Source organism: Jaculus jaculus, chromosome 16 (genome assembly GCF_020740685.1).
Source record: "Jaculus jaculus isolate mJacJac1 chromosome 16, mJacJac1.mat.Y.cur, whole genome shotgun sequence".
NCBI classification, from domain to species: Eukaryota; Metazoa; Chordata; class Mammalia; order Rodentia; family Dipodidae; genus Jaculus; species Jaculus jaculus.
The window spans coordinates 65,758,806-65,785,935 of record NC_059117.1 but is presented as its reverse complement, the minus strand read 5'-3'; the positions used below and the strand labels follow the sequence as shown (position 1 = coordinate 65,785,935).

At 43.5% G+C, this 27,130-nt stretch overlaps 1 protein-coding gene across 2 annotated transcripts in view; it reads left to right on the top strand.

Moving 5' to 3' along the window:
• Positions 1–27,130, top strand: part of Synpr (synaptoporin) — a 326,729-nt gene that overhangs the window by 172,421 nt on the left and 127,178 nt on the right. For both annotated transcript variants that reach the window (XM_004661269.2, XM_004661270.2), the window contains one exon: positions 22,616–22,740. In XM_004661269.2, coding sequence (XP_004661326.2) covers positions 22,616–22,740 — 125 coding nt within the window. The remainder of the gene's footprint in view (positions 1–22,615; positions 22,741–27,130) is intronic.

The following is a 27,130-nucleotide window of genomic DNA, read 5'->3' as shown; positions in this document are numbered from 1 at the left end:
TGAAAAGACAGCTCTCGCCAGAGTGCACGTTGGATATCCTGGAGCAAGACGGGATGAAAGCGCTGATGGTTGGAAGCTATACCAGCCCCTGAGTTTTGATAGGAGGGGCCTGGGCCAAGGAGTTAGCAGATGGATTCAGAAGGGTGTGCGGCAGTGATCAATACCAGCCATGCAGACTGAACACAGTTAACACAGGCTTGATCCCAGGTTTGGCTTCTGACATTTGCCATGAGCCTGAAGGACAAGCCATTGACACTATCCCCATAATTCTTAGGAGACATATTTAAAGGACACAACCATGTGCTGGAGAGATGGGCCAGCAGTTAAAGGGATTAAACGTGCTTGCTTGCAAAGCCTGACAGGCCGGGCTTATATCCCTAGTATCCATGGAAAACCAGATGTACAAAGTTGTGCATGTGTCTGGAGTTGCTTGCAGTGATAGGATAACCTAGAGCGCCCATTCTCTCTCTCTCTCTCTCTCTCTCTCTCTCTCTCTCTCTCTCTCTCTCTCTCCCTTTCTTCCTCTCTCTGTGCTTGCAAATATATAGGACTCAGCCAGTGTGTATGGTGGTACATGTCTTTAATCCCAACACTTTAATGCCCAGCACAGGCAGAGGTAGTAGGATTGCCATGAGTTCAGGAACAATAGAGTGAGTTCCAGGTCAGCTTGGACTAGAATGAGACCCTACCTCAAAAAGAAGGGGAAAAAAAGAATATAAGAAGGAATAACCTTTAAACGTTTAGTGTCTTAAAGCCACACCAGGGCAGTACTTAGTAAATGGCTTTGCTGTCTCACTTGCAATGTCTCGTTTGACTCACAGCATTAAGAGATAAGAGCATTGTGCAAATAATTAAAAATTTCTGCTCCCCGTGAAGCAAGTTCTTCACTTTCTACTTCCCCTGGCCTTCCTTGACCACTTCTTCCCAGGAGGAGATCAACACATCAATGGGTGAAAACCAAATGTGTCTGCCCCTCTTCTTGCCTTTGTTCTCATCTCTTCTAATTGCCTTTGCACAAACCATGGCTTTGTTATGTATTTGGATCCCATCCCAGCATCTCACAAACTCAGTGGTGAAACTAAGCAGAATTAAGAGGGACCCAAGTCTCGCAAAGTAGAGAGGCTCTATCTACTTGTCTTGGTCTTGGAAGACACCGTGGTGTGGACGGGGTTCAAGAAGAGCGCCTCTGGCTGTGGCTGAGAGCTCCAGTCAAATGGCCCAGGGCTCAACTCTTGTGTTAGCACTTACCAATGTGCAGTGTCAGAGAAATTGCCCCTGATACGGATCTCGGTTTTCTCTAACATGAGAAGCACAGTGTGCATCTTGCCAGGGAAGCAGAGGAGATGGTTAGAGCTCATGTTCGGAAAGCACTTAAGTCAGGACGTGGCACACACCAAACGTTCTCCAGACAGGAATCATTCCTCTCGTTGGGAGTACTGTAGTATCAATCGTTACTGCAGAGCGAACCCTAAATAAGTGACGGATCGTGTGTGCTATATGAAGAATTCTGACGAGAACTGGGGTGGCATTGAGTTCTTGTTGCCCAGCTGGTGGCATGCTGGGGGAAGCCCTGCCAGAGGTATGTTACTGGGAGCAGACTCAGCGGTGTCAGAGCCAGCTCCGCCATTGCCCGTGCCAGCCCAGCTCACTCTTGCTGCTTCCTGCCAGCTGCTTTGGCAAGATGTGGTGCCCATCCTCTGCCACCTTTTCCCCGCTATGGTGAAATCCCTCCTGGAGACTTTAAGCCAAAATAAACCCATTCCTCCCACCATCTGCTCTGGGTCAGGTGTTTTGTCACAGCCATGTGAAGGTGACTACAAAAACCCACCGGCATTGCCTAGAGCCTCAATTTTCATGCACTCCTTCTTGCCCGCTGACGCTGCAATGGCATCCTCTCTCATGCCAAGTTCATGACCTTCTTCACATGGTGTGCCCAGGAGTCTCACTTCATCCATCTCCAACTCTTCCCAAACTTCTTAGTCTTTCTGGCCTGAGTGTTTTCCCCTCAGGTGAACTATGCACCAATTATGCCATTATTCCCATTGCCACCATTTCTATGTATGTGTGCATTCATGCATTGCTTGGCCCTCTTACCAGGACTTAGCTCTGCTCTGTGGAATACCAGTCAGCTGTCAAAGAAAATCATGCCTTGGCCATGGCTAATCACATCCCCCAGAGGTAGGTTATACCATTAGAAATCAGCTTGATGCCACACAGAGTTATTGAAGTGAACCATGTTTGGCCAGTAAGTTTCCCAGAAGGACTTGGGCACTTTCTGCTAAAATCCTGGGAGCGACATCTAAAGTAATTTTAATACAGAACAGAAAAGTGAAGTGATTTTCTAGCCTGGCTTTAAAAACAAAATTTCAAACCCTGGATTTTCTTAATCCATGGGGTTTGGGTACACAGAGAAATAATAAAAAAAGGAATGAAATGGTGACAACATTCTAAAGGAAATTATTTGTGGTAAAGACTAGAGAAAATTGGAATATTTAGGATAAGAAGCCTAAGTGTGAGACTTGGAAAAGTATCTTAAAAATATCAACTGCCCCAAACATATGTGTGAGCTTATGAAGAGGAGACGCCAACCTGTGAGAGCCGGAGAGCTGTGTTTCTCTGCATGAGTGGTGGTCCTCCGCTTCCTTCAGGCCCTTGGACCTCTCAGACTCTCAGGAGTCTAGTAGAGTGTCCTGAAGGGTGTCTGAGTCCATTGCTATCCGTCTTGAATACATGTGTGTGGAAGAATTTTCTCTGGTGTAGATCTATAGTTTATAATCATTTCCCAAAAGGCAAGTTTAAACTGAGGGGCAACACCAGCCCAAAGCTATTTCCCTGTGATCCCACAGGGCAACTACTATTAACTGTTCCCCGAAACAATTGTCCTTCACCCCACCTTCTGAGATGAACTTACACTGGGAATGTTCTTGAATTGCTGCGACTCTTATTTATGTATTTGCTCATAGTTTCTGCTCCTTTCCCCCTATGTGAATGCCTGTTTTTTTCATTCATTTATGGGGTTTTTTTTGGGGGGGGGTTGTTGTTGTTGTTAAGGATGGTGTTGGTGGCAGTGGTGGTGGTGCAGAGATCAATCCCTGAGCCTCACACTTGCTAGGCAAGTGTTCCCCCACTGAGCTGCACCCCCAGCCCATGAATACCATTCTGTCTAACATGCAGCTCCACTTCTTTCCTTCCAGACTCTTCCTTTAACCATATTTCTGGCACCCCTTAATCTACTCTGATAGAAACTGGTTAGAATAGTAGAAGGGATGTATTTTCATTAATTCAAAGAATTCCTATTGCATATGTGCCATGAGCTATGTTCATTGTGCCTACCCTGATGTCATGTTTGGATAGCAGCTCCAAAGACCTCTCCCCAGAGATGGGGAGATAGTCAGCTGGCAAAGGTGTTTGCCACAAAAACATGAGGACTGGTGTTTGGTCCTTAGGACCCACATAACGGTGTGATGGTGTGTGTGTGATGCATGTGATCACATTCCCAAGGCCCGCCGAGGCAGAGATGGCGTCTCTGAAGCTTGCTGGCCTGCCAGGCTAGCCTAACTGGCACCCTTCAGGCCAAAAGAAAGAAAGAAAGGTAAACAGCATTAAGGAATGGCACCCAAGGGTGTCCTTACATATGTACAACACACACACATCCATACACACTCACATAAATAAAAAAATCTTAAAAATAACTTTTCCTCTAGTATGTTTTTTTTTGCCTTTTAGCCTATTTCTGCTACCTCTCTGACTAGTGGCAGGCTCTGAGTTCATTTCTATTCATTGAAGAGATCAATTTACAGACATTCAGTAGAGACACTCTCACAGTGTGCAGGGGATGCACATCTAAGAGATGGCTTCAATTTCAAGGGCTTTCTACCAAGCAAGGATAATGGTGTAATACCATTGTGCCCTTTAGTAATTCTTAATCCTTTCCTTGATACTCAATGACTTGCAAGTTTCACCCTTTTGCTTCATTCATCATCTGATCTTGCACTTTTTTTTTATTATGGAAATCAAGAGCCTTCCCAAGAGAACCTTCAATTTTCTTGCTTTTCTACTGTAGCACATCTCCTTCCTTAATAGTTCCTCCTTGTCTCCCTTCTTCCCTAATTGTCTTTGGTTTTCTTGAACAATAGGATGGCTCTGGTGGTGGTCTTACAAGCTGCTGCATATGTTAAAAAGTGACAAACATTTACTTTGGGAATCAGAAGCTTCCATTTTTAGAAAAGGCCTCTGTTTTCTCTTTATTGTTTTTATAAAGAAGCACAGAGTCAGAGAGAGAGAAAAAGAGAGGCAGATAAAGAATGAGCAGGCCAGGGTCTCCAGCCACTGCAAACAAACTCCAGACACACACGCCACCTTGCGCATCTGGCTTACATGGGTCCTGGGGATTCAAACCTAGGTCCTTTGGCTTTGCAAGCAAGTGCCTTAACCGCTAAGCCATCACTCCAGCCCACCTCTGTTTTTCCTCACAGAGTTATTAGAAGGCTCCATACTTGCCACCTCTCCTGCAGTGCTTCAGTGGATGGGCTAACTTCTACATCACTGCCTACCATTATGAGCTCTATGAACTGCACCTGACATTATCACCTATAAAACTAAAACCAGTGTATTAATTCATAAGTAATTCATGTATTTTCCTGCCTCTTGGATTTAACCAATTGAAAGGAATTGTTGGAAGAAGATGGAGGTTGTCTCTTAGTACCTAGGAAATAATATCCTTCTCATAGAATGTGTAGCCCCGCAGGCCATGGTGATCTTTTATCTCATGAAAACATAATGAGACAAGGCTGCTCTCTCATAGGGAGGCCGAACTAAGTGAGCCCTTAGAACAATCAATAAAAGATTATTAAGAAAAAAATCACTTTTGTTAAGGGAAAGAGAATAGATGTTCTTCTAAGTGTGGCCCTCTTATAGAAATAAAATAGGGCTGGAGAGATGGCTTAGCGGTTAAGTGCTTGCCTGTGAAGCCTAAGGACCCCAATTCGAGGCTCAATTCCCCAGGATCCATGTTAGCCAGATGCACAAGGGAGCGCATGCATCTGGGGTTTGTTTGCAGTGGCTGGAGGCTCTGGCAGGCCCATTCTCTCTATCTATCTATCTATCTATCTATCTATCTATCTATCTATCTATCTGCCTCTTTCTGTCTGTCACTCTCAGATAAATAAATAACTAAAAATAGAAATAAAATATAAAGAACAGTTTCAGACTTATTTTATAATATACTCATTTCAGATATTTTGATTAACTATATATAGTGGGTTTTATATTAACAGAAAAAATCTATTTTGAATTTTATCTACATATACACATACATACATAGATTGTTTTAACAATATCTCAATTTAAAAAAGCATTTGATGGGCTGGAGAGATGGCTTAACGGTTAAGCGCTTGCCTGTGAAGCCTAAGGACCCCGGTTCGAGGCTCGGTTCCCCAGGTCCCACGTTAGCCAGATGCACAAGGGGGCGCACGCGTCTGGAGTTCGTTTGCAGTGGCTGGTGGCCCTGGCGCGCCCATTCTCTCTCTCTCCCTCTATCTGTCTTTCTCTCTATGTCTGTCGCTCTCAAATAAATAAATAAATAATGAACAAAAAATTTTTTTAAAAAAAAGCATTTGATAATGGAAGACTTCAGATATATAAAAAGAAACAGGAATGATATAATGAGACTAGTCCCCCATTATTTAGCTTCAACAAAATCAACTCACAGCCAATGTTACTCTTTTGACAAACTATACTTACACTCCCCCAATGTATATATTATTTTCCCATAATTAAATTGCCTTATATCTCCCAAAGTATGTAAGAAAGACTATCCCAGGTTTTTAATATTTTATTTTTATTTATCTAATTGACAGAGGGAAAGAGGCAGAGAGAGAAAGAGAGAGAGAGAGAGAATGGGTGCTCCAGGGCTTCCAGCCACTGCAAACGAACTCCAGATGCATGTGCCAACTTGTGCATCTGGCTTATGTGGGTCCTGGGGAATGGAACCGAGGTCCTCAAACTGAGGTCCTCAAACGAAGGTCCTTTGGCTTTGCAGGCAAGTGCCTTAATCGATAAGCCATCTCTCCAGCCCTTAGAATATCCTAATTTTATCACTTATGAACACATAGCAATAATTCAATGTGATCAAATAGTTATACATTTCTAATTATTTCATTTTCCTGACTTTTTCTTATGCCTTTTTTGAATCTTTTTTTTTTAATATTTTTTTTGTTCATTTTTTATTTATTTATTTGAGAGCAACAGACACAGGGAGAAAGACAGATAGAGGGGGAGAGAGAGAATGGGCGCGCCAGGGCTTCCAGCCTCTGCAAACGAACTCCAGACGCGTGCGCCCCCTTGTGCATCTGGCTAACGTGGGACCTGGGGAACCGAGCCTCGAACCGGGGTCCTTAGGCTTCACAGGCAAGCGCTTAACCACTAAGCCATCTCTCCAGCCCCTTTTTTGAATCTTGATTTTTAAAAATCCAAACATTGGAATATTTTTGTCTCTTAAAAGTGTTGAATATATAAGCTTTTTTTTCTTTCTTCTTTTTTTCTGACTCTCTGCCCTGTGATTTTTTTTCTATGTAAGTTTGCACTTTGCTGCTAGACATGAATAAACAAGGTGGTTTTTCTCTGGAGAATCTGTTGAAACCCAGGTTTTCCTGACTCCAACCACATAGGGTTGTTTGATATATTCCCTCTCCTTCTCTGATTTTTTTTAAATTTATTTTTGGAAATTGACAGTTTTACCTAATGGCTTGCTCAAATTCAACATTTGTCTTTTTATCTTTTTGCCAACAGTCAATATTGTGTACTTATTTTTTCCCCACTAGAGCCACATAGTAGGTAACAGTCTCTCATTGTATAATGGCCATTTTCAGTTTTTATGTTTAAGTCAGCTAGGGTGCTATAACAAAATACCATAGGCTGGTTGGCTTAAACATTAGAAATTAAGATTTTACAGTTGTTGGTGATAAAAGTCCAAGAGTGAGAGGCTGGCAGTGCAGGCTTGATGTCAAGGCTTCCTGCCCGCCTTGCCAGGGCTGTCTTCTCCCTGGGAGCTCATGAGGGTACGTGTTAAGCCAGATCAACAGTGAGTTCTCTCTTACTTCTCTCACTTTTGGTTAGAGAAGCTTCTCTTTTCAGATGGTGGTGACCACTGGGGAGACTCGCCCCTCTTTGAAGTGCTAAGAAAAAAGTGACAGTTGAGTGTTCAGCATGAAAAAGTGGGACCTCTCTGTCACTCTCTCTGAGGCTCGGGGACTGTTGAGTAAGAGATGGTGAAAAAAATGGAGGAGCCAAAGGATAGGAAGGAGTGCATTGAAGCGGTGTCTTTTGGACACAGAAATGGAGGTTGTATTAATAACCTCATAACTGTCATTACCTGCACAAGACCTGCACAGTACTAGGCTCAGTGGGGCTGGAGAGATAGCTCAGTTGTTAAGGTGCTAGCTTGCAAATCCCAATGGCCTGGGTTTGACTCCGACTCCCCATGTAAAGACCGATACACAAAGTGGTACATGCATCTGGAGTTTGTTTACACAGCTACAGGTCCTGGAACACACATTTCTCTCTCTCTCTCCCTTCTCCCTCTCCAAATAAAAGAAAAATATTTTAGTAATGGGCTCATCAACATGTTGTCATGAATGATGGAGAAGAGCTACTAGCTGGAAAGAAGAGTGTTCATTGGAGGGAAGATGAAAGAGGAGAAACAAAGAAGGCTGGCTGGAGGGACTATGGTCACGTACATGATGCATATGTGTAGAGGTCGTCAATAAGTATTTTCTGAAGTAAGCTCTCTGACGTCTCTTCTTATGAAGGCCCTTTTAGGGCCCCACCATATTCTCTCATTTAACATTAATTACATCCTTAGGGGAACCATCTCCAAATCCATGCCAGGGATTGGGGCTTTAGTGTTTAAATTTTGAAGAAGGAGGCACAATGGTTTAGTCCCTACGCTTTACAATGTGTTCATGTTTCATTTTACCATTCTTTTGGGGTGCGGGTGTGAGCATGTGCATGCATGGGTAAGTATTTGGAAGCCAGAGGACAGCCCTGGGTGTCAGTCCTCACCTTCCACCCTGTTCGAGATGGGACCTCCTGGTTCTTCCTGCTACTTTCTCCAGGCTAGCTGGTCTCCCCCTCGGCCTCTCAGCTCACCATAGGCATGCTGGTACTGCCGCCCAGTGCTGCCAGGTCTGACTTACATGGGTACTAGAGATCATAATTCCATTCTGCCCGCTTGCTTGAAAAGTGCTATATCCACTGAGCCATCTCTCCATCACCTTCTTAACTCTCCATTACCTTCTTAACGGACCATGTCCCTGCTTTGATCAACCGTTGTTACCGCTCTTAAAGAAAATAGTAGGTGATCTTATTACTGGTTTTACACTAATGCCTTCGCTCACAAGGTTTCTGTAGTAATGAGCCATTAGGTTTCCTGTTTGGTAGTTCTTTCTAGCGTATTTATTTACTCGTGGATTTAACTTAGCATTCTCTGTCTGGGTCACCTTAGACAAGTCACTGCACTCCTCTAGCATGGTTTGCCTAGCTCTGCAGTGAGGAGGATGGCAGCTGCCTCACAAGTCAGGAGAATGCAATGGCGTAGTGTACACAACATTGCTAGTATACTGCTGGATTCAAACAGAAGCAGAAGTTACTGTGTGTGTGTGTGTGTGTGTGTGTGTGTATGCAGCCAGTTCAGTAATCCTTCATTGCTCTTCACCTTATTTACTGAGACAAGGTATCCCTTAAACCCAGAGCTCACCAATCCAGCTAGTCTAGCTAGCTCGCTCGCCCTGGGAACATTTCATTCCACTTCCTAGGAGCAGCGCTGACAGGGGTGCCGGGAGTCTAGATTCCAGAGCTCAAGCTTGTTGGCAAATGCTTTACCTACTAATCCATTACCCCAACTACACACATGCTTTTTATTTTATTTTATTTTATTTTATTTTATTTTATTTTATTTTATTTTATTTTATTTCTTTTTTGAGGTAAAGCCTCACTCTAGCCCAGGCCAACCTAGCACTCTATAGTCCCAGGCTGGCCTCGAACTCACAGTGATCCAGCCACCTCTGCCTTCTAAGTGCTGGGATTCAAAGTATGTGCCACCATGCCTGGCTTATTTTTTTTTTAATTTAATGACAGCCTTACTGAATGTATAAAATGTATTTAAATTACAAGTCCTTCCCATTATCTTCTCTTGATCCCACCCTCACGCCCTTTCCAGTAAATGAGTCCCTCTTGTATCGTGATGAACCTTGTGTGTGGGCATGACCCGCCGAGTTGAATAAAGATTGCCCACACGGCACACACGGTAAATTATTTATCTAAACACGTGGCTTACACCACTGGCTATCCCATGGCAGAAAATGTCTCCCACTCCCCTTGCCACAATTAACCGGCTGTACCTCCTCAGGGAGGGATGGAGGCCTCATGCCCACAGCAGAACGTCGATGAGCCCACTAGTGTGGAGGTGTTGTGTGGGTTACAATAGTGACCATTCAGCATCTACGCCATGGCTAGCTTTCCTCTCATCCTTCAGCTCTTAAGTTCCTCTTTATTTTTTTGGTTTTGTTAGGGTCTCACCCTAGCTCAGACTGACCTAGAATTCATTGCGTCATCTCAGGGAGGCCTCAAACTCATGGCCATCCTTTTACCTCTGCCTCTGGAGAGCTGGGATTAAAGGTGTGTGCCACCATGCCCAGCTTTTTTTTAAAGAAAATATTTATTTATTTATTTATTTATTTATTTATTTATTTGAGAGAGAGAATGAGGGGGAGAGAGAGAATGGGCGCACCAGGGCCTCCAGCCACTGCAAACAAACTCCAGATGTATGCACCCCCTTGTGCTTCTGGTTTATGTGGGTCCTGGAGAGTAGAACCAGGATCCTTTGGCTTTGCAGGCAAATGCCTTAACCGCTAAGCCATCTCTCCAGCCCCCTTACAGTCCTCTTGTTCCTCTTGCACGTTGTTCTCTGAATCTTGGGAGGAGTGGTATAGATGTTGCACTTAACGTTCAGCGCTCCTGAGTCACTCGCAGTTCGTGGACAAGTTTTGTTTCCTCAGTAGACACCACCAACTGCAAAGAGAAGCTTGTTTCACCTACATGAAAGCGGTACTAATCCAAGGGCATAGTAATTCTATTAAGAAACTCTTCTGCCGGGCATGGTGGCGCACGCCTTTAATCCCAGCACTCGGGAGGCAGAGGTAGGAGGATCACCATGAGTTCGAGGCTACCCTGAGACTCCCTAGTGAATTCCTGGTCAGCCTGGGCTAGAGTGAGACCCTACCTCGAAAATCCAAAAAAAAAAAAAAGAAAGAAATTTACTCTTCTAAACCTGTGTCTTGAAGTGGACTATTCTTTTTTTCTCTCAATGTTGAGTTTCAGGTCTTATGCTAAGTTCCTTGATCCTTTAGGGTTAACTTTTGTACAGGGGGAGAGATAAGTATCCAATTTCACTCTTCTACAAGTAAATATCTGATTTTCCAAGCACCATTTCACAATGTATTATCTAACTGCCCATTTTAAGTTTGTTTCTTTTCCATGAAGAATAAAACTTAAATGCCATAGTAAATTTCTTACTACTAGAGATGTTGTCTAATATATTTGAGGTGTGAATTTGTATTTTTCTTTTAGGTCAAGAATCAGAATGACCAAAATATGTTCATGCATGTGTCCAAAAATTAATATAAGGATCCAATTTTCTAGTGAGGTGTTCAAAGGAACTGAAACTAAAAAGATATTCAAATCAGTATGCATGATTTTTTGCACATTTCAAAACTAGTCTGATAAGAAATAATTCTACGACTAATTCTAGGTTTCAACCCCTTAAATCATGCTGCTTGTTGATACATATGGCCTATAAGTGATAAGCATTGAATTTCATTTAATGTAACTACCAAGCTAAAATCCTCCCTTTTAAATCTATTGTTACTATTTGATCAACAGGACCCATGCTTTCATTAAAATAAAACTATACTTTAAAACAAGGGAGATGAGAATAACATCTCTGTTCAATAATTCTTCCTGTGTAGAGTAAAGATGTTAATTGAATGCAGCCAATTGACTGTGGATCAATAGTTTCCAAAATAACCCTGTGGCATTCTAAATTGCTTTATAGCTATAAGTACAACTCTAGTTGTTGAAATATTTAAATGTCAAAGAGGGAATATATTCTGAAAGCAACCAGAACTGAATCCCAACTGAACATGGTTATCTGGGACCTGCTGTGGAAAAACAGAGGGAGTGGGGAGCTGAATTTTTTTTTCTTTTTTTAAAAATATTTTATTTATTTATTTGAGAGCGACAGAGACAGAGAGAAAGCTAGATAGAGGGAGAGAGAGAGAGAGAGAATGGGCGCGCCAGGGTTTCCAGCCACTGCAAACGAACTCCAGATGCGTGCGCCCCCTTGTGCATCTGGCTAACGTGGGACCTGGGGAACCGAGCCTCGAACCGGGGTCCTTAGGCTTCACAGGCGAGCACTTAACCGTTAAGCCATCTCTCCAGCCCATGAATTTAAAACTATTCTATGAGAGGAGGAAAGCATGGCTTCTTTCAAGGAATACTTCCTGCTAGCATATTCGAATACACATCACTGAGCTACAGGATGATAGGTGTGTGCCATGAGTTCAAGATGCCAATGTTGTTATTAAAAAGAAGTATATATATATTTAAGAGAGAAAGAATGAGGGAGAGAGAGGGAGAGAGAGAGAGAATGGGCATGTCAGGGCCTCCAGCCACTGAAAACAAACTCCAGACACATGCACCACTTTGTGATCTCGCTATACACGGGTACTGGGGAATCGAACCTGGATCCTTTGGCTTTGCCAGCAAGCACCTTAATGGCTATGTCATCCCTCCATCCCTAAAAAGAAGGATGCAGTTAATATTTCTATTATCCATAATTTTCTGTAAGGCACTAAGATGTATTTACAGGATGTGAAATAATTTGTTTTCTATTGCTATAACAAAATATCTAAGGCAGAGAATTTGTAAAGAAAAGCATCTTAATCGGCTCACAGTTTTGGAAGTAGGAATTCGTGCAGTCTCAAGGTTCCAAGTGACACCAACCAACACTGTGTCACTATGCAGGTGGCCTCCTGCAAGAATGGAGAGCAAACAAAGGAGGGACAAGCAGGCTCTGCCAAGGCGGTGAAAGGAGAGGGTTTGCGCCCTGAAGCTAAATGTGTGGAAAGACTGAGCAGCGGAAAGAAAGCCACCCCCCCTCACTGTGGGGGTGCAGCAATCAGGAGAGGAGGGACTTGTCAGGTGTAATTGACACTGGCAGCTTCTACTCACTATGAGCTTTGCAACTTTTCCTAGCAAGCAGACTTAGGGTCTGTGATGCTGCAGAGAGAGGGCTGGGGTGCTAAGGCATGAACCTGGCTTTGTCATTTAGCCCTCCCTTGGCCTTCTGAACCTTGGTATGACAGAGAAAGCCTCATTAATATGCCCACGGTTTCTATTTCTGTATGAATTTCTCTGTATTGTGCTCCGGGGGGGGGGGGGGGAATAGCTCCCCTCTACACGTGAGAGAATTGAGAAGAAGGAACGTACTTCAGAGACAGGCAGCTCCAAGTTCAAACCATGGCTGTAAAATATTTGGCTTTGGTCATGAGGTTTTGCCCCAGTTTCCTCATCTGTGGAATGAGGAACTGGGTTTCTGTCTGGCTGGACTGTTGAGGAGGTTGCTTACACCCATGACAATAATAATGGGCTTACTGAAGGAGGCTGGCACTGAAAACCCAGTGTGAGTATTTCATTATTACTGTCACCAGCTGTTACAATTCGTGAGCCCCTTGCAAGGTACGCACAGTGAGGAGTCCAAAGATGTCTGAAGGCATCGCTTCATTGGCAAAGGTTTTGCCAGGGAGGTAGGCGAGTTTGCAGCACACACATGGCAAGACTGCTCATGCACTTGGGCTGAGAACCCGGTCCCCAGTGGCAGCGGCTTCCTTCGCACTGCCACGCTCTTGCTGGGGTCTGGTTCTGTGGGACCCAGACGCCGGGTGGCAAGCACTCCACTCGGCCATCACAAGATGAAAGCAGTCAGGGAGGATGCCTCCAGGAGGAGATGTGCGCTCTGGAGAAGGCACAAGAGCCCAGGTGTTCAGACCCCTGATGAGCCAGTCCCCCACCCATGCCTGCCCACCTCTTGAACTGAGTCAGTCCCTTCTCCGTGTGGGCCAGCATTGGCACCCCTTGTACCAGCCGCTCAGCCGGGGTGGGCTTCTCATTCTCACGTAGGCGCTCTTGAGCCACGGCTCTCTTGACTAAAACACTCCTCACTGCCACTGGGACAAAGCAGGCTTAGCCATTCACTCTTCCAGAGAGCCAGTGCCCTTCTTATCTCCTGGAGAGTGGTACCATATTCTCCCCTAACAGGCTGTGGTTATGGTTACTTCCACCACAAAAGAGGATTCGAAATGGACCCATCCAGTGACTTATCTGTATGTCCAAATAGACAGCAAGCTTTGCTCCATTGATTTACTTAAGTTGTTAGCCAACCCAAAGTGATAGGAACACACACTTCATGCCAGGCACCATGCAAGGTGGTAAAGATTCAGCAATAAACAAAAGCCAAGTGTATTATTACCTTCCTTTGGAGAATTGGTAAAAGAAAATAAAAAATTAAATTAAAAAAAAATACCATTCAGACATTTAAAAGCTTATTCATGTTTGTTTTTGAAACTAAAAAAAAAAAAAAAAAAGGATGATGTGATGGAGAGATGGCTGAGTGGTTAAGGCACTTGCCTACAAAGCCAAAGGATCCTGGTTCGATTCCCCAGGACCCATGTAAGCCATATGCATAAAGTGGCACATGTATCTGGAGTATTTGCAGTGGCTAGAGGTCCTGGTGCGCCCATTCTCTCATTCCCTTTCTCTCCCTCTCTCTACCTCTCTCAAATAAATAAAAATAAAATATATTTTTTAAAAAGATGATGTTCTAATGGGAGTACGGTTAGGGTGGACTGGGACAAGAATCTTAGTTTAGACGGTAGAAGCAAAGAAGATCTCCTTTCCACAAAGACAAGGAAAAAGAAGGGCAAGGGAGGCCTCCAGGCTCACAGTCAAGAAGGCAGCTTCAGATGAAGGAGAAAGAGAGCTCAGTTTGTTTGGAGGGTTCAGAGCTGAAAGGTAACGGCAGAAAGGCATGAAGGGCGATCACAGAAGTAGGGCATCACCCCTGACATAACCTTAGGTGCCCTTGTATTGCCGATAAAGTCACGGGCTTGCTTGGTCACTGTCTGGGGCTATCTCATTGCCACATCCTGAGAAAAAAGTTTTGACTCAAGACATTTGCCGGGGTGGGGCAGTAAGGAAGGGGGCAGGTGGACGGGAAAAGCTGACAAGAGGACATGCGCAGCAGGCTGCTGCTCCGTATCTGGCTTCCTGCTCAACAGGCTCCATCAAAGAAATGGTGCCAGGTGCTGGGCATGGTGGCGCACGCCTTGAATGCCAGCACTCAGGAGGCTGAGGTAGGAGGAGCGCTGTGAGTTCCAGGCCAGCCTGAGACTACATAGTGAATTCCAGGTCAGCCTGGACTAGAGCTAGACCCCACTTCAATAAAAAGAAAAAAGGTCCCAGACACACCTCAACGTTGTGTTGTGCTACAGAAAAGCAAGATCACTGAAGTTTTGCACACGCTGATTTCCACTGTCGCTAGGGAATTAACACCAGAAAGTTCTTTCTCACCCTACTGCCCTGGATCGCCAAGCGCACTCCTGGTTCTGGTATATCAGCCCAGGTGTGGGAGGGAGGAGGAACTTGTGAGTGCAAGACCTGTCCCCTGAGACTGACAGTGGCCCCTAAGATGGGCTAAGAGGAGATTGAAGGAGCACCTAGAAAAACAGCTAAATAAGTGAATGAACAATTGTGTAGTTAAATGAGGGAATGAATAAGTAGGAATGAATAAGTAATTGTGTAGCCAAAAATAAGCACAAGCCGAGTGATGGCTCCTAATCACAAGGGAGTCCTTTTAGGTGATGGTGTGCTGGAATACCTCTGAGTGTGCAGGCCTTTTCCCAGCCCAAACTCAGCTGTTATGATAGTAGCATGGAAGTTGGAAACATCTGCATATAGCACTGGGTAGAGGCTGTAAATTACAGCTTCGTCTCTGGGAGAACTGGAGGCCAGAGCACACGGCGGGTTGTGAAGACGGCATCACTCGTGGATCCTGACTTCCCAGTCCCCTTCCTACCAGTCTCTCCAATATCCCATCTGTTTCTTTCAACATCCGTCATGCCTGGGGCTGTGTACCAGGCCTGGGACATGTCCCCTCTCCGGCTTTGCTGCAGATCCCCAGTCCTTACCAGAGCCATGAATCCAGCCTTATTTTCTGTGCTACTCCAAACGATTGCTTTAAACTGTGACTCGTAAATTAACCAGAAGGACCCACCCCATCTTTCATTAATATTCTGTGTTCGCTCGAGTTCCAGACCAGGAACGAGCTGTCTACCTTCTTTGCAGGAGAAAGCCTTCCCTTTCAGTAATGGCAATGATATCTCTGCTCCGCGTGGTTATGGTCTGTCTATTTACTAAACTGGAGAATGCAGGGTAATACCATTCTATTTCTCCTGAATGTTTTTCTAATACATGCAAAGGCTGTCTCTGATGGTTATCTTTTTTAAATCAATGAATACTTTTTCTTGTTTATTATTTATTTTCAGAAAGAGAGAGAAAAAAAAATGAGTGTACTAGAGCCTCTTACCACTGCAAATGAACTTCAGATGCATGTGCCACTTTGTTCATCTGGCTTTATGTGCATACCCGGGAATGAAACATAAGCCATTAGGCTTTGCAAGCAAGTACCTTTAACTGCGGAGCCATCTCTTCAGCCTTCTGATGACGAAATTTTGTCTGCTTTAAGAATAAATTTTTAGGGCTGGAGAGATGGCTCAGCATTTAAGTCATTTGCCTGCAAAGCCTAATAACCTAGGTTTGATTCCCAGGTACACAGGTAAAGCCAGATGCACAAAGAGGTGCATACATCTGGAGTTCATTTGCAGCAGCAGGAGATCCTAGCTTGCCCAGTTCTCTCTGTTTGTCTTTCTTCTATCTCTCTCTTCTTACAAATAAATAAGAATATCTTTAAAAAGGATAAATTGTTATCAGAAATAGAGCCATAGATCATTCCAGTACCAGATCATTCCAATACCAGAGTCTCAACATCGCCCTTCCTCAAGAGCCCTCTCCAGAGCCCACTCCTTACTATGTCTGGACATATTCTAATGACAGGATCAAGCCCAGGCTGATACACTCAGAGGAGCTAATTTCATTCTCCCAAATATGGAATCAACCATCCCTATAATAAGTTATTCACTCAACAGGATCTGACTCCCCCAGTGTTAGCCAGACATCATCTGTTGAATCCTCACCAAACACATGTGAATTTGATATCAACCAGACAGTCTGATTTCCTTTAAGCCAGTATGCACTGTGGGAAAGGCAATGGAACCAGAAAGCTATATGCACCCCATTGAATGGAGGGGGCAATGTCTTGTGTTTGCACGGGATCAACAAGGGCTCAAAGGAAAAGTATGATGCATGTGGTTTTAGTAGCCTGATGTCTCCTTACCATTCACCTAGGATCTTGAACTAGCTAAATACATAATAACCATTCTATCTTAATTTCATTACATTGTTTGTATTAATAACACCTTACTGCATATAAAGCACTTTATTATGAGCTGAAAGTCCAAGGCTGTTTCTTAATAATGATTAAATACTGAAATTAACAAGACTTGCTTTTATGCCATTCAATTTTAACGCTACATTTAATGTCCCAAGAAATTTTAAAATTATATATTTATTTGCAAGAGGAAAGAGAGAGAGAATAAATGGGCATGGCAGGGCCTCTAGCCACTGCAAACAAACTCCAGATGCATGTGCCATTTTGTGCATCTGGCTTTACATGGGTACTGGGGACTTGAACCTGGGTCCTTTGGCTTTGTAAGCAAAGTCTTAGCCACTAAGCCATCTTTCCAGCCCCCAAGCAACTTTTAAATGTAACTTTGTGATATGATCATGTTATTCTTCCTTGTGTTTAATATAAGGGCATTAATATTCATACACACACATCACCTACAACATTGTCATAAGGAAAAATGGGCACATGTTGCTAGTGTGTGCATGTATACATGTGTATGCACATATTTGGGTTCATGTACAAGAGAAGGCTGTGCATGTGTATGTATACATGTGCATGCAGTGGCTAACCTTTGATGTCATTCCTCATGTTCTTAAAGACAGGGTCTGGAGTACATTAGGCTACACTGGCTGACCAGCTGGCCTCGGAGATCCATTTATTCCTATCTCCCCAGCACTGAAATCATAAACACACACCACTACATGTGTGGTCTTTTTTTATCCTTATATTTATTTATTTATTTGAGAGAGAGAAAGAGGTGGAGAGAGAGAGAGAATGGGTGTGTCAGGGTCTGTAGCCACTGCAAATGAACTCCAGACACGTGCTTATATGGGAACTGGGGCATCAAGCCTGCGTCTTTAGGCTTCACAGGCAAGCACCTTAACCACTAAGCCATCTCTCCCACCCACACGTGGTATTTTTAAGTGGGTGCTGTAGTTTGAGCTCAGGTCTTCATGCTTGCAAGGCAAGCACTTTTCCAACAGAGGTTTCCCTCCCGCCAAGGAAATCAGAAAGCTCTCTCTCCGGGACTTTGGAGTCTGTCGCACCACTCTGTCTTGGAAAGTCTTACCAAAAAACACCATCTTTACAAGGCCTGGCTGGGATATCCACTGCCATCAAATGAAATCGACATCGGAGAATTGAGCAATTAAGATCAACTTTTCCTTATTCCTACCAATTTGAAGAGCTGACTTGAAGAGAACAATTGGCCGTGAGAAGTCGGCAAGCCTGTATGACAGGGTCAGAGTCACTCATATTCCTGTGCTAGAGTAGAGCTCAACTGTGTAGCAGTCTCATCAGATAAACTAGGGAGAAAAAGGGGGAAAAACGGGTTTTTTTATTATTTATTTACTTTTTGACTGCTTAGCGGTTGATTCACTGGGACTGAGTCATGTAGATTGTTGCAGTCAGGTTGCGTTGCTGGCAGAAATCACCCAACCAAGAGCAGCTATGGGAAAAAGAGGTTTATTTTGGCTTACAGACTCAAGGGGAAGCTCCACAATGGCAGGGAAAACAATGGCACGAGCAGAGGGTGGACATCACCCCCTGGCCAACAGTACGGTAGCAACAGGAGGGTGTGCCAAACACTGGCAAGGGGAAACTGGCTTTAACACCCATAAGCCCGCCCCCAACAATACACCACCTCCAGAAGGAATTAACTCTCAAATTTCCATCAGCTGGGAACCTAGCATTCAGAACACCTAAGTTTATGGGGGACACCTGAATCAAACTGCCACATTCTGCTCCAGGTCCCCATAAACTGATAACTATACATGATGTAAAATGCAGTGCATCCATCCAACTTTAAAAGTCTCATAGTTTTTATCAATTCCAATGATGTTCATACATCCCCATAGTCCAAGATCTTTTAACTCAGCCATAATACAAAAAAATGACCTCAAAAAACCCATAATGGCACAGAATAAGCATTCACACTGCAAAAGATGGCATTTGGCATAGCAAAGAAATATTCAACCAATACAAGATTTAAAACAACCAGGGCAAACATCAAACTCTGTAGCTTCAAGTCCAACAACTCTAGTGAATGACAAATCTCCAAATCTGATAATTCTAACCAGCAACAAGTCTCTGGCATTCCAATTCCGCCCCTCCAGCTAGGCTACTCACAGTCCTGGAAAACTTCATGGGTGCTGCCAGCTTTCCTTAGCAGCCATCTCATGGTCCTGGCATCTCCACTGGATCTCCACTGCAATCCGTGGTTCATCTTCATGGCCCCATGGGGTCTCCATGCAGGCATCCAGCAAACCTGCTTCACGTTGCCCATGGCCATTTCCAAAACACAAGACCATGTTGCAAACTCAATGACCCTCTCTTTCCAGCATTTCTTATACTCCACAATACCAGGTAGGGTGCCAATTTGTTAAACCAGAGGGGAATAAAGCAGACTTTGAAGAACAGGATACTTCTTGAGCATTCAGACCCCTCCAAAAGAGTCTACATTCTTCTTGATGCCCCAGCACAGATCAACTGGTCCAATCTCAAAGGTTGTAATCTCTCAATTGCAGCTGAATGGGCAGCAGTTCACCGAAGGATTTTTCTTTCTGTGCTATATCCCTCTGCTTACACCAGTTCATTTCTATGCAAAGTAACACTGAAAAACTTCTCAGGATCCAGGCATAACAGCAAGCTTCCCACACAAACTATTAGCCCAGTCCAGGCAAAGCTCTTTCTCACCCTCATAAACCAAACTTCACAGCCCATAGTTCTTATTGCATTCAGGCCTTTCAACTCTGACCAGAATAGTGCATCAAGTTGTACTTACAGCAAGGCATCTATTAGGCCAAGGTTTCAAATCCTCCCACATTCCTCTTGAAAATCAGCTCCAAAAGGCCAAAGCCACACAGTCGGGTGTCTAACAGCAACCCCACTCCTCGGTACCACTTTACTGTTGCAGTCAGTTTGCATTGCTGGTAGAAATCACCCAAACAAGAGCAGCATGTGGGGAAAAGAGGTTTATTTTGGCTTACGGGCAGGGAAAATGATGTCATGAGCAGAGAGGGGACATCACCCCTGGCCAACATAAGGTGGACAATAGCAAGAGGAGAGTGTGCCAAACACTGGCAAGGGGAAACTGGCTATAACACCTATAAGCCCACCCCCAACAACACACTGCCTCCAGGAAGTGTTAATTCTCAAATTTCCATCAGCTGGGAACCTAGCATTCAGAAGACCTAAGTTGACAGAGGACACCTGAATCAAACCAGCACATGGATTTAACTAGGGTTTACATTTAAGTTTCCTACTTTATGGAACAGCGTACCACAGAAAAATCAGTACTTAACAATAATAGTATTCATTAACATTTATAACATACAGTATGCCTTGAGGATGTATTCTAAGTGTGCCTACTTATTAACACGTAGGAGTCCACTTTTCTCTTACTACAGGTATCACTTGGTCATAAATGTTAAATGTTTCCATTTAAGATTGAATTTTAGGGCTAAAGAGATGGCTCAGCAGTTAAGGCACTTGCTGCAAAGTTTAATGATCCCCCAGTACCCACATAAAGCCAGATGCACAAAGTGGACATACATCTGCATTTTTTTTGTAGTGACAAGAGGCCATGGCACACCCATTCTCTCTGTCTCTCTTCTCTCTCTCTTTCTCCTTGAAAATAAATAATACTGATTTTCTTAAACTAATAAAATGCACCACACACATACACACACATACACAAATATTCCACAAAACTTTACACTGTGAAAGTTTTACAATAGACTGATCAGCCAGTCCTTTCCTATTAACATAAAATAGCCAATAAAGAAAAGCATTTCATTTTTATTATTGCATGAGTGTTTACATGGTTGTGCGGGTGTGTATGGTGTGCGGGTGGGCATGCATGTGTCATGTTGCACATGTGAAAGTCTGAGGACAGCCTTCAGGTGTCTCTCCCATCCTCCTCCTTTGCTTTGCACAGAGTCGTCTATGCTTTGTTCTTGCCACTTGGCATGAGCCAGTCTCGCTGGCTGACAAGCTTCTCTGGGAAAGGGGGAGGAAGGGGTCCAGGCTCTACCTCCTATTGTAGTAGGTGAGTTGGAATCACAGACACATGGCCCACTTTGTGTCTGGTTTATGTGCATGAGGGAATTGAACTCAGGCCAGCAGGCTTACAAGCAAGAGTCATTAACCACTAAGCTATCTCCGAAGCCTAAGGAAAATAATTAATTACGAAAGTGACCACTGCTGATTAAGGTGGCAATTATTATAGATAATATTCATGTCACCTGCTGAACTTTCTAGACAGACCTCCAACTAGCACCAGCCTTCTCCCCACAGTTGCCTGTCTCATATCACAGTAGCAAAATTGCTCAAAAGAAACACTGTCAATGCTATTGTATTGATGAGGAAATTTTAGGCGTCACAAAATTATGTAACTTTTCCAAAGTCATGCTAATAGCACTTAACACCTCCGTAGTAACTCTGCTCACAATGCAAAGTGAGGTGGCGTTCGCTGTTCCACCTGGAGGGAGCGTGAGCCACCTATTGCAGGAAGCTGAACTCCCAAACTAAAAATGCATTGAAGTATTTCAGTGTGGGTTAGTGTTGAGTGCACTGGATTGACTCTCTTTGGACATCAACAGGAAATGCTATCAAGTTTAGGCAAGCTGTGAAGTGACAAAGTTTACTTCTCCTGACCTTGGACCATCCTCATCAGTTCATTTCTTCTTTTTATACGTGTTCTCTGAGTTCCTGCTCCTAAGTTTTGGTGCCTTATTCCCCACGGACTAATGTTTTCCACCAGGACAGAATATGACATTAACTAGCCATCACTAACTCTTTTAATAACTGACTTAGAAAACATCAATGGACACAGAGATGTGACCATCTGTGGGGCCTTGAGGCTGAAGTACACTGAGCTCTTATGCACTGAAATAGGGCTGATTAGTGAGCTACTCCTTTTAAACCCTCTCGTTCTAGTCTTTCATGGACAAGCCTTTATAAAAAGCAATCTAGAAGTTGGGGAGATGGTGGCTCAGTTGGTAAAGTGTTTGCCTGGCAAGTGCAAGGATCTGAGTTTGATCCTCAGCATCCACATAAGATGCTGGTTGAGGTGGCACCTGCTTATAATCCCAGCATTGGGAAAACAACAATCAAGAGGCTTGCTGGCTAGACAGTCTGGCATATTTGGTGAACTCCAGGCCAATGAGAGACCCTGTCTCACTGAGGAGACACCCCAGATATCCTCTGGCCTTTAAACATATGCACATACACCCACATACAAACACACACCCATACACACACGAGCACACACAGTATAAAGTAGTCTATGTTATGCAAACAGTCAAATCATGTTTGTTGTGAAAGTGGACCAGGAGGGCTGGGGAGATGACTTGGCAGTTAAGGTGTTTGCCTGCAAAGCCTGGGGACCCAGGTTCGATTCTGTCGTACCCACCTAAGCCAGATGCACAAGTAGGACATGCATCTGGAATTAGTTTGCAGCAGCTAGAGGTCCTGGCATCTCTCTCTCTCTCTCTCTCTCTCTCTCTCTCTCTCTCTCTCTCTCTCTCTCTTTCTCTCTCTCTCTCTCTCTCTCTCTCTTTCAAATAAACAAAGTACTTTTTAAAATACCTGATTCTCTTCCTAAAAAAAGTAGACAAGGAAGCACCTCAAATTCTTCCCACCTGGACACCAGCATGGGCAGTGCATCTACAAATGACTTTCCAGGTCTTCAACTATGAGATCAACTAGGAGATTTTCTCTACCCGTAAGGCTTGAGCCTTGTTCCACATCCAAACACGGCCATTTTGTTCTTGTCCAAGCTGCATGTCTCTAGTTCACTGGGCCTTCTTAATGTTCCTTACCCACCCAAAGCATCATCCAAGAGTTCATCGTTCAGAGTGGACCTGCTATGATTCTCCTCTTCTGAATAGCCATAGCCTCACTCAGCCTAGACAGGAAGTTCCTCCTGAAACACTTCCTAACAGCTCTCTCTCTATCTGTCTTTGTCCTCCACAGCTTTTTGCAATCTTTGCATTTGCAACATGCGGTGGCTACTCCGGAGGCCTGCGGCTGAGCGTGGACTGCGTCAACAAGACAGAAAGTAACCTCAGCATCGACATAGCATTCGCCTACCCATTCAGGTAAGGAAGGGTGGTCATTACCCACCCACCCCCAACTCCCCGGCCTCACACACAGGTGCCACGGCTCCTTATGTGCTTTCTGGTAGAAAAGCAGACTCTCAAGGGCCTCTGGGTAAGAAGAGATGCTGGTTGAACCCACAAATTATCTGAACACAGTGCCCAGCCACCAACCTACATTGGGAGGATTTACGCATTGTACCTCCAAGCCAGAATTGATTGCCCTCTAAAAGCAAAAGTAAAATGAAATTTAAAAGACCCTCCAAATAGGGCCTTGTATTGAGGGCTATCAATACAGAGATCTCAGTTATACTGTCCTTCCCTGACAAGCCCAACACTCCACCCTTAATGTCTTTCACATTCCTTCTAGGTTTGTTGATCACCTAGTGTATCTTCACTGGGCAATTCTGCCTGATAGTAATATTCATATCTAATACTGTCTCCATGTACCAGACATGCTGCTTCAATGCTAACATGTGAAATCTCATTAAATGACCCTTTGAGGAGAGCACGAAGCATGGTACATTCCCTCCCACATTATCTCTGCCATTGAGAGCCAGAGTCTGGGTTTGAATGCCCCTAGGAAAAGAGTTATCTCTCACTACCTTAAGTTGATAAAAACTAACTTTCAAGCTCTATAAGAATTCAGAAAGCCGTACCTTATCTATGTTTCTGCTCTAAGAAGCAATAGCTATGTATCCAGAAGGCTGGTCCAGACCTCCTCATATCCTGAGGTTCTGGCCCGTTCACCCAGCATGAACCAACTGAATTCAATGTTAACATACTTTATTTTTGGAAAATTCCTAAATAACTGATCTCAGTTAGCTCGTGTGATTTTTTAAAATAATGTTCAACAGTTCTTGATATAAATACAGTGTCCTGTTTATTTTATTTTAAGTTTTACTGAGTATTTACTCTGTCCCTGGCCTAGCGCTCACTCTAATTATAAAGTAAGCATGGCCCATGCAAGGCTTTTGTAAATGGTTGAGTAAGTATAGCACTTCCAAAACAAGAGGGAAGAAAGAAAATAAGAAAAGAGGGAAGACAGGGTAAAAGGGGGGGAATGGAGGAAAGGCAGAGGGGAGGGAAGATGAAGGGAGAGAGGAAGGAAGGGAGGAAAAAAGAAGCCAAGAGGAAAAATTGTACAGTACAATGAAATAAATTCAGGAGACACGTTTTAGCACTTTATGTTTCTCCTAATACATATTCCAAGTCACCAGGAGAGATGAGTAGCTCTTAAATATTTTTAACCATAAAGGATTGGGATATTTTGGAACGTATCCTTAATATATTGGTCTAGTAACCTTTTCCTGATTCATAGATGATGAATCACAGAGAAATGGCATTTATGCAAATATCCTGACTGGATCTTAAAGCAATGGAAGTGAGGGCATTTACCAGCACCTCTGTTCACATAGTCTCCTAACGAATAAGAGAACATGGAGCTCAGAAATGTTAAGCATGCCTGCCCTGGGAATTAGGTAAAAACATTGTGCTGCGCTAGTGGAAGTGGGTGTGAAGGTGCTAACATTCCTGACAGTTTTTTTAAAGAATTATTTTATTAATTTATTAAAGACAGAGAGAAGGGGTGAAAGAGAGAGAGAGAGAGAGAAAGAAAGAAAGAAAGAAAGGAAGGAAGGAAGGAAGGAAGGAAGGAAGGAAGGAAGGAAGGAAGGAAGGAAGGAAAGAAAGAAAGTGGGCATGTCAGGGCCTCTAACCACTGCAAACGAACTCGAGACGCACGCACCACCATGTGCATCTGGCTTACGTGGGACCTGGAGAATCGAACCTGGGTTGTTAGACTTCACAGGCAAGCTCCTTAACCACTAAGCCATCTCTCTAGCCTCTTGAAAGTTTTGAATGGACCCCTTGGCTTCTGGACAAGAGAGCCAAGTTAATACCTGTCACTGGCCAGACATTAGAAGTTAGGTGAGCAAAATGGTGATTATGTAAAACCATAAAGATGTTACCTTTTTCCTAAGTCTTCACAAGCCACTACCAAAATATTTGCTCATAATCCTAGAAATCAAATAAGAGCATTTAGCAGCTCCTAACTGTTCAGCTTACTGCAAACAGAGGGAAGAAATACGCTCACACGGCAAATCACGGGAACAAAAGAAGATACCTTCTAAATGACAGCTCAAAGAGAGCTATTCAGTTGGTTATCAGACAAGTATTTCAGGATGTAAGTTAACATCAATTAGAACGTTTTATATAACCCACAACACTCAAATGCTTTCTCATAAATGCATCAAAATGTACATCTGCTTTACGCTACTATATGTGTGTATTTTTGCTCATAGTTATAACACAGAGCACTACAAATCAGCAACATGCCATCTCCTTGTAGAGCAAAGCATCTGTCACCTGACCTTCCCATGTGACGTGTGATTAAAATTAACAAGTGATGCTTAGCTGTTTCCTTATCTCCTCTAACATGCCACTGACTGGTTTTAGCACTTCCCTTTGTAGACTGGAGTGGAAAGTAGGGTTTCTTGTGTTAAGGAGCTTTCTATGTTTATAGAAAGCTTACTAGAGGAATGTCAATACTTTGCACTAACATTAATGAATGATTTTTAAAAAGTCACAATTGAGCATTTAGTGGGCTCATAGGAAAATTGAAACAGATTTAGTTTACACATTTTGGTTCATTCATGAAATGAAATGGTAGGCAACCATTAAAATCACTTTCTCAAATAAAAAATATTTAAAGACATGTGAGATATACCCTGCATGACATGTGAGACTATTTATATAGTTATATAGTTATATATTTTTTGCTGAGAACTTTAATATGTGAGCTACTATAATTTGACCATGTTCTTGTCCTACTGTCCAGTCTTGACCCTCACCCCTGCGCCCAGTACTGGGGACCCTCTTCTTCCCAGGCAGTCCATGCTCTGCTGTGCTATCTCATGCCTTTTGTCCTCCTCCGTCTTCCACGTCAGAGAGTCTGATGTGCTCAGAACAGTGCAGGTCTTGTGGGGTACAGGTAATCACTGTGGGGTTGTTCACATCTGGAGGACAGAACCCTAACGTACTCCTTCCCATCATTTTGATTTATTTTTATCCTAGATACTGCCTTTGGCCACAGATGTGACCTATCCCTTCACCATCCATGCCTACACTTCTGAGTGCAAGGTCCTATGGCCACTAAGTGATGTTCTCTAGCCATAAGACTTGCCTGGATAACAAGCAGGACAAGCAAGAAATTAATACAAAAAAACTAATGTTTCCTGGAGCAGCCCTCATTCAACACCAGAAATGGGTGGTTTCACTCATGTGTTCAACTCTTAAGTCATGTTCCACGGTGGTGCCGAGAGCTCTGCCTGCCCAACTGGGGCAGTGTCCTGGAATTATAGAAAGTGACTCTTGGATTCATCTACCCACGAGGAGTCCAGCCACTTGTAGAGCAGAGCTTAAAGACAGAAAACTAGCTCTTAGAGTCACTTAAATAATGAGGAACATACTGCTGCTGATTCTAATGCTGCATAAGTTTTCTTTTACTATATTTTTCCTTCATAATCAAGTAAGAGTAATTAAAAATAAACTAGAGAGCTATAAAAGATAGCTAAATAACAAAAATATCCTTAAGGCAACAAATAAACCTTTTATTGTGTTATAGTTTACCCAAGTGGGAGCTTCTGTAACCCTCTCTGTGTACATGCGAACACAGAAAGCTTTACCCATCAACTGTCTCATATTGATTTCATTAGTTTTAATATTCTGGTGTTTATTTAAGTTGCTCTAGAATGCACCACCATTAGGTCTATTTTTTCTCATTAAACTTAGGGAATGGGCTGGAAAATGGTTTAACAGTTAAGGCACTTGCCTGCAAAGCCTAAGGACCTAGGTTTCATTCTCCAGAACCCACATAAGCCAGATGCACATGGTGGCTCATGCGTCTGCAGCTCATTTGCAGTTGCTAGAGGCCCTGGTGTGCCCATTCTCTCTCTCTCTCTCTCTCTCTCTCTCTCTCTCTCTCTCTCTCTCTCTATCTCTATCTCTATCTCTATCTCTATCTCTCTTTCTCTCTGTAATAAATAAAGATAAATATAAAATAAAAACTTAGAGGAGAATGAAACCCTTCCACACTGACAGAATGGAGAAATCTCAGTTACCCCAAGGTGATCTTGGGTATGTGGTTGGACATGGGGTAGGAGAACAAGACTTGGCCTGAGCCTTGTGGTCCTTGAAATAGAGAATTCAAGGAGGGATCACATGAGCTAGTGAATCCGCAAGTGTGGGCTGCTCAGCTGGTACTGGCTAAATAGTACCCAGTCTCTCCCACATGAATGCAGCCACTCACCCATCATTCTCCCATTGCCCTTTGGAACAGCCAAGGTTGTGCAAGGAAACACCATGAAAACTATGGGAGTTGGGACTTTAAATA